Genomic DNA, 11,762 nt, shown 5'->3' with positions numbered 1-11,762 from the left:
TTTTATAGAAGAGAATGGAGGATAGAGTTGATAAAATTTTTTTTTTTCATCTAATTCTTCCAATGGTAGGGGTGAGCACGGGTCAGTTTGGTTCGGGTTCATGGTAAAATTAGAATTGAATCGATCAAAATATAATTAGTTTGGTTTGGTTTGAATTTGTATTTTTTTTATACATGTATCCGAATCAAACAAATCGATTAAGAACGGATTGGTTCGGTTCGGGTAATTGGGTACCCGATGACTTTGAAATTCATAAAAAAAATCAAATTTTTATCTTAAAAATTCAACAAGTACAATAAACATGTAACATCAATAGAAATAATCCAAACATGTTAAACACCAAATACATTACAAACTAAACTCATTAAAATCCAAACATATTAATAGTGAATAATCTTTGTCTAATGAAAAAGTCATATATATATTTTTTATTTTTTTATTTAATTAATATATGATCGGATTTGCGGGTTGGTTCGGATTCTACACTTCCAGAATCGATATCCGAACCAATCACTAACAAAGACCATCGGTTTGGTTCGGGTTGAACCCAATTACCTGTTGGTTCTAAAACCAATTTAATTAATTCGGTTCGAATCCGAATAGGTAATCGAATACCCGCTACCTATGCTCACCCCTATCCAATGGTAATTAACTTTTCCAAGGTAAACGCAGAATATATGTTTAGAGGTGAAAACACTTCTGGATTTAGAGTTTCAATAAATTGTCAAATATAAAAATAAAATGTTTAAGACAGTCAAACGGATTTCTAACAACATCGTTTCACATTTGGGTCTAATCCTTAAATTAATTGCGTTTCTTTGTGTATGCTATAGTAAGGAGCTCTACCTGCATCAATAGTGACTGCTAATGGAGCAACATCAACATTAAAAAGAAACTTCAGTGGAGTAAGACAAGATTGGGCCTTACCCAATAAAAATCCATTTCGCCGCAAATTCGCAACACCAACGAAACGATACCTCTTGACAAAAAAAAAAAAAAAACGAAACCTGAACGAAGCATTAGCTTAGGCACAGATAGCAATGGAAGACAGTTTCAGAGTCCGCGTCGACAAAGCCTTCGGTTCTCTTCCTCTTTCTTCAACCTCCCCTTCTTCTCTCTCCTTTCTCTGGTTCCTCGCCGACGACGAAATCAACTCCACACCCTCCAACCAATCCGAACCTAAACCCGACCCTACACCCTCCGCAACCTCCTCTTTTTCTTCCAGCTTCCGGGTTCAGCTAGAGAATGACCTCGATAATCTCAACGACAAAGACGACGATAACGAAGATGGTGACGCGGGGTTTCGTCGTACTCAGCTCAAACCCGACGATTACGACGATGAACAGTGGCAAATTAGGTCTGGTATTGGCCTCGATTGCACCCTTGATCACGAGGTACTACTAATCCCTTATCTCTTGTTTAATATTTTGATCAATTTTCACTGAATATTTGAAATTACAATTGGAACCTACACGAATTGAAATTTGGATGCTGAAAATATAGCTGCATTTGAATCAACTAGGGTTTGTGCCATTTTTGCTGGTTAAATATTTAAGATGTTTACTTTAGATAATATTTCTGAATGAAAATCTTGAATCAATTGGTTTGTGCAGGAAGAGGAAGATAAATATGATAAACAAGCAATTGGGAAAGAGAACCAGGGGGATCGAGTTTATATGAAGGATATAGCTGAATTTTCTTGTCTTACTCCGCTGAAGCTTCTTCTTGACGTTGTTGATGCTCCATTAGCAGCCAATATTGATGCAGTTAGAGCTCCTCACCACCAACATACACAAAGAAATGCAATCAATTTAAGGATTACGGCCAAACACGAAACGACGTAGTTGGGATAGGATAGGAACAAACTGAAGAAGATGCAGAACTCTAATTAAAACACTAGTGAACATCAAATAAATAGTAAGTTGGGATAGGATAGGAACAAACTGAAGAAGCGAAGATTGATTCTGCTTTTTTTTTGTTGACTTTGAGTTTGACTTTGCAGATGTGTCAACATGCTAGAGCTTGTACACATGAAAACCCTTAACTAAGGGCAAGCATGAGATCAATTGTGGTAGCATTAATGACACTTTCATCAGCAAGTGAGGATTGGGATGTTGGCTCTTTTTATGAAAACCAAGCTTTGGTGCATCTAATGGCTGGAAGGTAGTCTTAGCTTAACGGGATTACTCAGTCATATACTTATATACACGTTTCTCTTCACCCTCAAGCTATATAGAACTCCCAATTTTCTCAACACTAGCAATCTAAACATTATTCATGACATGAATCTAATCTCCACTTTGAAAAACAAAGCATTTTCTATCTCCAAAAAGAAAAACAAAAACAAAAGATTCTTAAAGATATAATATCAAACAATTGAATTATTATCTGATTTTTAAGAAAATAAAAAGATTTTGAAAAGATAAAAAAAAATATCTTAAATTGAATTAACTAGGATCTTTGGGAGATTTATTTTTAAAGCAATGATAGTCCGAAATTCCATATTATATATTTGGATTTGACTTAATAAGTTTATAATTTATATATTCGATAATAATAAAATATCTATTGGGATCCTTTAATTTTCTGTTTCCTTATCGTAAGTGATACTATTTGTTTTTCTGTTACAAAACTTTTTAGGCTACTTAATTTACGGCATACTACTATTTTAAATACAAAATTTTAATTATTTACTAATTAGTTGACTCAATTCAATTCTCTCCATCTTATTTTTGACTTTATTTTTGAAAAGGATTCTATCATGCTTCTTTTATAGAGTATAAAATTTTCACTCAATATTTAGCTACAATCACTGAACATTTTTTTTCCATTCTCGTATGTCATGCTTGTTCATTCACTTCTTTTCTTCGTTCTCTTTCTTTTCAATCTGATACTGATACTCAGATAGACTGAACATTAGACTGAACATTCACCCACGAAGTCGAAGCTACTGGATCATTCAACAAGGACAGTTGGAATCTACGCGTTGATCCAACCTGCACTAATCAATCATGTTCTTCCATGCTGTTATATCGAAGTTTCTTTAGGAATTGGACAACTGGAGATTACAGGAAACTTAGTTCTTTTAAAATTTATGGAAGTATGTATCACATATAGTTGTTACTTTCAAGGAACACCTTTTATTCACCTGGTCTCCACAACTATATTGTTTATATTAATCATGATGCAGCTTTTCATTGTGAGTTTTTCTTCCCTTTGTCATTAGAAAATAAAATGCTAAATTCAGAAGAAAAAAGGAACAAAGCGCCAAGAAGATGTGTTGTTACCTCGAACAAGAAAAGAAAAATTGAAGAATCTAAGGACGCTGGACAAACCTTGAAGATATGTCATCAGTGTTTGAAAAAGGAAAGAGCAGCATTTGTACCTTGCACTACATGTAGAAAAATGTATTGTATGCGGTGCATCCATCAATGGTATGGTAGTTTATTATATTTAAGCATTATTGTTATGAAAGGTTTATGCACATTTGTTCATGTCATTTATAATGTCTTCTTAGAATATAACTAGAACAAATCTCGGGTCTGTTGCACTTTCAAACTGAAATTGTCGATTTTTTCTCATATATAATTTTTTTTTGAGAAAAGTTGTTAAGAAATCCGCCATCCAATTGTAATTTGCAGAATTTGCTATGCTTCTTTGAACAATTTCGGTAGCTCACATCTTGACATTGTAGACTACGGTTGTAACTAATTCTCGTTTTCGTTTACTCATAGGTATCCCAATCTGACAATAACAGATATTTCATTAAGGTGTCCCTTATGCCGTAACAACTGCAATTGCAATGTTTGCTTGCGTTCAAAGGCAATCTTTGAGGTTTGTTTTATTATAGTAAAATTAAAGTGCTACATCTTAAACATACAAGGAAATTTTGGATAACACATTGATTTTCTATCTATTATCAGACGTCTACAAGGGACATCACATGTACTGAAAAAGTTCAGCATCTGGTTTATATGATCAAATTAGTTCTTCCATTTATGAAACAAATTTGTGAAGAACAAATTCAAGAGCAAGAGATTGAAGCTAAAATACAAGGTATTTTATTATTTTAAACCCCAGCTATGGCTTCTTTCATGCATCTTTTTAGCAAAATCACTAACAGGAAGCTTTGATACTATATTAGGAAAATCATATTATGAGCTTAAGATACCACAATCTCCTAGCGATGACGAGCGTATCTATTGGTACATATCCTCCTCTAGCTTTGTATACTAGAATGATTTATAAGATTCTTATGTTATGTTTTTTATTTTTTTTTGGTTCTTGGAGCAGTGATCATTGTGCTACTTCAATTGTTGATCTTCACAGAAGCTGCCCCAAGTGTTCATTTGAAATTTGCCTTAATTGCTGTAAAGAAATTCGCAAAGGAAGCATTTCGGTACTGCCTGAAATGAAGTTCCAATATGTGAATAGGGGCTTTGATTATATGCATGGTGGTGACCCTTTACCAGTGTCTAGTAATTTAGAGTCTCCAAAGGGTCATCACACTAGGGTATCTACCAAATGGAATGGCAACAGTGATGGAAGGGTTAGATGTGCTCCTAAAGAAATCGGAGGTTGCGGCCACTCATCGATGGTGTTGAAGCGTGTGCTTCCAGATGGTTGGATATCTGAATTGGAAGCCAAAGCTAATGAAATCTTAAATTTCTTTTTCAAAACTGAACATGAAGAAGCTCTTCAGAAGGAAGCAATTTCATGCAGCAACTCTATGCTGAGAGCAGCTTCTAGAGATAGCCCTGAAGACAACAACCTATACTATCCAGAGTCTAATGAGATATCAAATGAAGGTTTAGGCCTCTTCAGGAAGCATTGGACTAATGGTGAACCGATTATAGTTCGCAACGTTCTTAAGCAGGGGACAGGTCTGAGTTGGGAGCCAATGGTTATCTTGAGGGCACTATCTGAAGGTTTAGGTTACAAGATCAACTCAGATATGTCAGTGAAGGCTATTGATTGCTTGGCTACTTGTGAGGTTTGGTCTACTACTCCTTTTGGTGCTTTAATACTTGGTTTTACCAAATTTTGCTGCCAGTATCAGCATATGAATTAGCTAAATTTGAAAGTTATACCGATTGGAATGAGGTTACATGATCAATACCTTGGCTTTATATTTACCTGTGTGTTGTTGCATACGAAATTTCACATTCTGTATACTATGGAGCATGCACTGAACTCTTTCTAAAGGCATACTTATAATTAAAACAGAGAAGTAGCGAATTGTATATTGAAATGAGTTGTGGCCTGTTCCACGCCTTATTTCTAGTCATCCACATGATATTATTCTCATGATTTGGTGCATTTCCATTGATTTTCTCTGTTTTAGAATCCAGATATTATGTTGCTGCAACTATCATCTTACATAATAGCAATGTACTAGAATTCTGACCCGAACCCACCGTTATAAATCTTTGCAGGTTGAAATTAAAGCTCGCATGTTCTTTAAAGGTTATATGGAGGGAAGAAGATATGTTAACCTTTGGCCAGAGATGCTGAAGCTAAAGGATTGGCCTCCCTCTAACAAGTTTGAAGATCTTTTGCCGCACCACTTTAACGAGTTTATCAGTTGCTTACCATTCCAAGAGTACACTGATCTTCGAGCTGGAGTCCTCAATCTTGCTGCAAAGTTGCCAGAACATGTCATAAAGCCTGATATGGGTCCGAAAACATATATTGCTTATGGGATTACAGAAGAACTTGGCAGAGGGGATTCTGTGACTAATCTCCACTGCGACATGTCAGACGCTGTATGTTTCATTACTTCCTAATTTTTGTCTTGGCCTTCTTCTTTTTCGAACTTGCATTTTTATTTGTGCTTTGAATGTTAATCTTTGTCCATAAATAATCCCTTTAAATTGTAGAAGATGAGCCATTTTGTAACAGTAGAAAACATAGCTTTAACTTTCTACATTATTTTGCCAAATTTAAAAGATTCTTTCTATGCATGTAATATCTATCTTGTATATAATATCTATGTTATAAGATTGTACAATATTCATATGAATATCATAAATAATAGATGTAACTTCTATTTAAACTAATTTAAACTTGAGGGGTAATTTTGGACGGTACAACATCACATATTTTTCACATCTAATATGTCAATCCATTTAAAAATTTTATGTACGATGTCTTTTTGTTTGAAATGGTAGCATACTTATTAATTATTTTCTGATTTCTTATTCAATATTGTCACAGGTGAATATTTTGACTCACACTGTGGAAGTGAAGTTAACTGATGAACAACATTCTGCCATCTCAAAATTGAAAAAAGCACACAAAGAACAAGATAAGAAAGAGCAAAATGATCAAGAAAGTGTTGCTGAATACAACAGAGAACTGAAAGAAAATAATGAGAAGTGCTTTATTAGGATCAATCCAAAGAATTTTCCAAATGATGTATCTGCAATCTCGGAAGAAACAAGAGAAACAGGTGCTGCTCTTTGGGATATTTTCAGAAGAGAGGACACTGAAAAATTAGGAGCATATCTAAGAAAACACTCCAAAGAATTTCGACATATTTATTGTTCGCCAGTTGAAGAGGTACTCCAAAGAATTCCTGTTTGTCCTTATTATTCATGCTTTATTTATGTGGCTAGTTTATTGATTTATTTCTTTATTTTGATAGGTTGTGCATCCAATTCATGATCAATGTTTCTACTTGACTTTAGAGCACAAAAAGAAGTTGAAAGAGGAATATGGTTAGTACTTAGTACAAGAAAAAAAATACAAATTGCTTAATAGTTAATTAATTAGTTATGTAATTAATCTTAATGTACTAACTAATTACTTGAATGAATCTTAATATTCAGGTGTAGAAGCTTGGACTTTTGAACAAAAACTTGGTGAGGCAGTGTTTATTCCTGCTGGATGCCCTCATCAAGTGAGAAATCTGAAGGTAAAAAATCTCCTTTTAGCACATATACTGTGAGAAATTATTTATTATTTGATTAAATTTTATTGTAAATATTTTTTTTTTACATTTTCAATGTAATAGCTAATGCTACTATTAGTAGTACTCATAAATAGTTAAAAGTAAAACCTATCTCTTGATTTATGAGCATCTAAATATTTTCTTCATACTTAATCTCACTGTCAAGTTCTATATTATCTATATATGTGAACTTAATTTTCATGTTCTAAATCTTCCACACAGTCATGCACAAAAGTGGCTGCAGATTTTGTGTCACCAGAGAATGTTCACATGTGTTTGCGTCTTACGGATGAGTTTCGTAATCTTCCAAAGAATCACAAAGTCAGAGAAGAAAAACTCGAGGTGATTCAATTAGCTTCTAACACAAATATTTTCATTTTGCATTTCTTTTCTTAATTATAATGTGTTTCAATCTAATTAAAAGAACATGTAGTGTAAATAATGTTTATCTTTGTTTTTTTATGTTTATTGATTATAGATGATTTTTTATGGAACAGATTAAGAAGATGATAATCTATGCTATTGACCAAGCTGTTAAAGATTTAGAGAGATTATTATGAGTACTTCGTTGGGATTAATACAGCTTAAAACCGTATTCACTTCTGACTTAGAAGTTGTTGTAATTTTTGCAACTTTTTGGATGCAGTGATTTAGATTAAATTGTTAGAAAAAATTTATAATTATCCATTTCATTAATAAAGAGCATAATCTTTTTGTTATGGATTTCTTTGTTATTTATTGATGTATTTATATGCATAATGCATTCATAAAGCCAATTTCAAAGAAAGGAATTATGTAAAAGAATTTCTATAAAGGAATTTTAAATAATTTAGCAAAAGATTTTGTCGATTATTACATAGTAAATGGTAAAATTTTACTCCGATTTTTAACTATTTTGTTAACTTTCATTCCGCTCCTCGCGGATTGAAAAATGACATTGTGGTCCTAACAAATTAACTTCGGCAGGCATTCTACTATTCTGTTAATGTCTTTTTCCAAGAGTTAATGAATTTTGCCTACTTGCCACGTTAGCTTATGACGTGTCAAAAAATCATTCTAAAAACAAAATGCAATCATTCTAAAAACAAAATGCTTCTGTCATACGCTACAGTAAAATAGAACAATTAAACTTTTCAGTAAAATAGAACAATTAAACTTTTGAGAAAAATTTAGAAGATCCTTAAAACCCCTTACTAATTATTTGAACATAGACACATAAATTTATAATTAACTATAAAGTAAGACAAGTATTTCTAAATTTCAATAAGTCATTGTACTTACTATTGTACTGATTGTTGGTCTTGATTGGTAGTAACCTTAGTTCCTTGCTGCTTCTTCTTTTTATGTTGCAGAAATTTTGTTTCATTACATAGTGTAAGAAAGGGTTGGTTTCAAATGCTTATGTTCACCGTTTTGATTGATGGGTAATGCAAATATGAAATATTGATTTGGCCTAGAAGAATTTTCAGGTAATGATCAATCATCAAGGCATTAGGCCAGACTTGATCACATACAATACGTGATCAATGACCTTTGCAAAATCGGTGATTTGAAGGAAGTTAGGAAACTTGTGAATGACATGAGTGAGGGAGGTTTAACATCTGACAAGATCACGTTCACAACACTGATAAATGAAAATTGTAAAGTTGATTATATAAAATTTGTATTAGAGGCTGCAAAATATTAAAAGGGATTGAATTTGATGAGGTAGTTTTTATTGTACTTATATAAAGACTTTGTAGTTTGTAGAGAAGAAGAAAGAGAAGGAGGACCAAGAATGTAATGCTGCCACCAACCAAGGCCAGCTACCAGTGCAGCAAATATAATGGTTTATTAAAATTTAGGGATAATTGTGATATTTCATGGTTTATTATGGGTTTATGTGTCTATGTTTAAATTAGTTAGGAATTTAAATGTCTCTTAAAATTTTTTTAAGAGCTTAATTGTCTTATCTTACTGTAGCATATTGCTGAGACGGCAGAGAACGTTTTGTCCCTTAGAATAGTTCTTTGACACGTCATCAGCTAACGTAACACATAGGCAAAATCTATTTTTTAGTCAGAGATATTAACAGAAGGGGTAAAAGATCTGACATAGTTAATCATTAGAGGCCACGCGCAATGTCATTTTTCAATAGGTAAAAAGATGGAATGAGAGTTAACAAAATAATTAGAGATCCAAGTGGAGTTTTACTCAAAAATATATGTTTGATTGTTTGGTTTAATGTTAAAATAGATCAAATCATAGATTGAACTATAAAGAAATAGTAAATTGAGTAACTATAATGGCTTCTGGAAAAGGTTACCTTCAAGTAGCCAGAAGTGTTGAACAACAAAATATAAGCTATAAATTAATTTAGTCTGTAAATTAAAAGAATGTCATTGATTGGCAACTAGGTCCTATATACTAAAGCCACTATGAGTGTTTTCAAGTTTGGAAAATGATACTATTCCTTACTCATACATATTATTTATTAAAATATTATTTGATTAAAAAAAGTTTCCTTCACGTTACATTTTCACGTGGTATGATCTATATGATGTTAGCTTAATTAGGTTCTTAATTAGCTGGATTTGAAGTTCTGTAGCAAAAGACCATGCTCATTCACCTATTTTATTGATTAATTAGGTAGTGTTTGGTAAAAAAATTGAGACTGAAAAATTAAAATTAAAAAATAGACAGAAAATATTATTATATATTTATATGAGAAAAATTAAACTCTAATTTAATTTAGACAAAAAAAATAAATTTAAAATTAATTAATAAAATAAAAATATTTTAAATATAAATTATTTTTTAAATTTTGATTTTAATTTTTAAAAATTTTAATTTTTTATATTTTAATTTTTTAAAAATATTAAAAAAATTAAAATTTTATATTTTAAAATTAAAATTTTAATTTTAATTTTAAACTAATAAACATAATACTACAAACATAATACTAAGTCTTAATCTTTATTTTCGTTCAACAAAACAAAAATTATTCACATTTGAGAGAGGAAGATGTTTAATTGCTTAGTGGCCAAGGGTAGTGTTTGATTAAGAGTGGAAGGCAGGTAATAACCCATTATATGGACTACGGAATATTATAACATGTTCTTTATTGGCTCAATTTATACTTCTGTACTCTTAACGCAATGAAAACATTATTAAACCGCAAGTTGATCTATCATTTTGGGTTTAGCATTTGACAAGAAAATATGATGAGAGTAAAAAGATAATTTAAAACGGTTTAACTTTTATTTTTTAAACAATCATGATAAAAAATTAAAAATTTAGATTTAGTTTGATAAAGTTTTTACTTTTTAAAAATAGTTTATAAAAATTAATTTTTAAAAGATAATATTTTAAAAATTGTAATATTTATGTTTGGTAAATTAAATTAAAAATAGCTTTCAATAAACACAAGCAACAACAATTGCGTTTGGTAAAATAACTATTAAAATTTAAAAATACTATAATAGACATAGATGTAACCATTAAATTTAAAAATCAGTTAACATATGAGGTTATATTAGACTTTTAAATTTTGAAAAGCACAAACCAACTTTAAAAAGCTCTATCTTAGATGCTTTTAAAAATACTCAATCGTTTAAAAGTTGCAAGCACAAGCACATGGTCTTTTTGATTAATCAAATACAAAATGAGGAGCTTGAACTTTTAAAAAATACAAGCACCTCTTCAAAAAATTTTACCAAACCAAACTGTAATAACATTTTTAAGATTAAAATCAATCGTAATAATCCGTAGGTTAAAAATCAGCTAGAATATATTTAAATATTATATAAATATATAATGATTAAATTCTAAACACATATATATGAATTAGTGTATAAATGTTTATTAATATACTTTTTTACATATAGAATAATAGTAAATATTATAAATAACATCAAAATTTTAGACATTACAAATATAAATTTTATAAATTATATACAATAATAGATATTTTTTTAAAAATAACATCAAATTTTTTCGGTCCGCTTATTATAATAAGAAATTGAGAAAAAGGCAAATAGATTCCCGACCTTTTGCACTGCGAATATTTTTATCTTTGACCATTTGAAAATATTTTTAAATTCCTCACCTCTTTAAAAGTTGGACGGATTAGTCCATCCGTGCAAATGCCTCCGTTAGACCCAATGAAAAAGTCTGACGTGTCTCTCGTTTTAATGACTTGGCGTTACGGGTGCATACGTGGTATATAAGTGGAATGGTAGTTTTGAAAATTGGACAAATAAGTCCCTCCCCTCAAAACTGCGTCGTTTTGTGTGGCATCCCTTTACATACATGGGTGGTGAACTTGGCTCCTCCGAGCGTTTCCATGGCTTACATAGTTTTCCATGGTTAAATTGTCTTTAATTGGCCAATGTTATTGATTATCACCACCACAATTTGAGTGCGATTTTCCTCTATCACCATTCATGCTCTCAACCATCCAAAGAAAAATAGTTCTTACGAGAGAATTTAATATTCCCTTGATAAACCAGGCGGAAAGATAGAAGGTTGCACCACAGACAGGAGATAAAGAGCGAAAGTTGAATTGGCAGTGTTGAAAACTTCATAATGGCCTATTGCAATCCTATGATACAATTTTTGCAAAAGGTGTGGCCACAGCACAATACATAGGGCACATTTTTAACAATGTTAAAAGATTCTCAGCATATTGGGGATTCCAGCTCTTCTTCTCTCCCAACAACCGAGTTCTCATCATCAGAACATTCCGATGCAGAATGAGTTGGCTTTGTGGAATTATTTTTCTGCCGCACACTTTCAGCAATATAATTTGGAGCAAAGTTCCACATTCTCA

At 31.6% G+C, this 11,762-nt stretch overlaps 1 protein-coding gene and 1 pseudogene across 2 annotated transcripts; one reads left to right on the top strand and one right to left on the bottom strand.

The window, feature by feature from the left end:
• Window positions 1-1,784: 1,784 nt before the first annotated feature.
• Window positions 1,785-7,671, top strand: LOC107635922 (lysine-specific demethylase JMJ29). Of its 2 annotated transcripts, XM_088483480.1 has the most exons (14): window positions 1,785-1,917; window positions 2,003-2,163; window positions 2,905-3,100; window positions 3,227-3,434; window positions 3,735-3,834; window positions 3,924-4,056; window positions 4,145-4,205; window positions 4,294-4,993; window positions 5,436-5,765; window positions 6,217-6,561; window positions 6,647-6,719; window positions 6,831-6,916; window positions 7,175-7,294; window positions 7,450-7,671. In XM_088483480.1, exons 3-14 carry the CDS (start codon window positions 3,022-3,024, stop codon window positions 7,510-7,512), a joined length of 2,298 nt encoding a protein of 765 aa, XP_088339606.1. In that variant the 5' UTR covers window positions 1,785-1,917; window positions 2,003-2,163; window positions 2,905-3,021; the 3' UTR covers window positions 7,513-7,671. The 2 variants fall into 2 exon arrangements, with proteins under 2 accessions (XP_088339606.1, XP_088339607.1); XM_088483481.1 differs by lacking the exon at window positions 1,785-1,917 and having other exon boundaries at window positions 2,026-2,163; window positions 2,921-3,100.
• A 3,563-nt stretch (window positions 7,672-11,234) lies between these two features.
• Window positions 11,235-11,757, bottom strand: LOC107635921 (uncharacterized; annotated as a pseudogene).
• Between the last annotated feature and the right edge of the window lie 5 nt (window positions 11,758-11,762).

Source organism: Arachis ipaensis, chromosome B4 (assembly GCF_059453495.1).
Source record: "Arachis ipaensis isolate K30076 ecotype BB chromosome B4, ASM5945349v1, whole genome shotgun sequence".
Taxonomy (NCBI): Eukaryota; Viridiplantae; Streptophyta; class Magnoliopsida; order Fabales; family Fabaceae; genus Arachis; species Arachis ipaensis.
Note: the sequence above shows the minus strand (reverse complement) of the source record. Positions and strands in the feature narration are given on the sequence as shown.

Excerpts from the sequence above, each read along its gene's own strand:
- LOC107635922 (XM_088483480.1), top strand. The coding sequence starts at position 3,022 with ATGCTGTTATATCGAAGTTTCTTTAGGAATTGGACAACTGGAGATTAC. Across the intron at positions 4,994-5,435 it reads ATTGCTTGGCTACTTGTGAG|GTTGAAATTAAAGCTCGCAT; the intron begins GTTTGGTCTACT and ends AAATCTTTGCAG. Across the intron at positions 5,766-6,216 it reads ACTGCGACATGTCAGACGCT|GTGAATATTTTGACTCACAC; the intron begins GTATGTTTCATT and ends ATATTGTCACAG.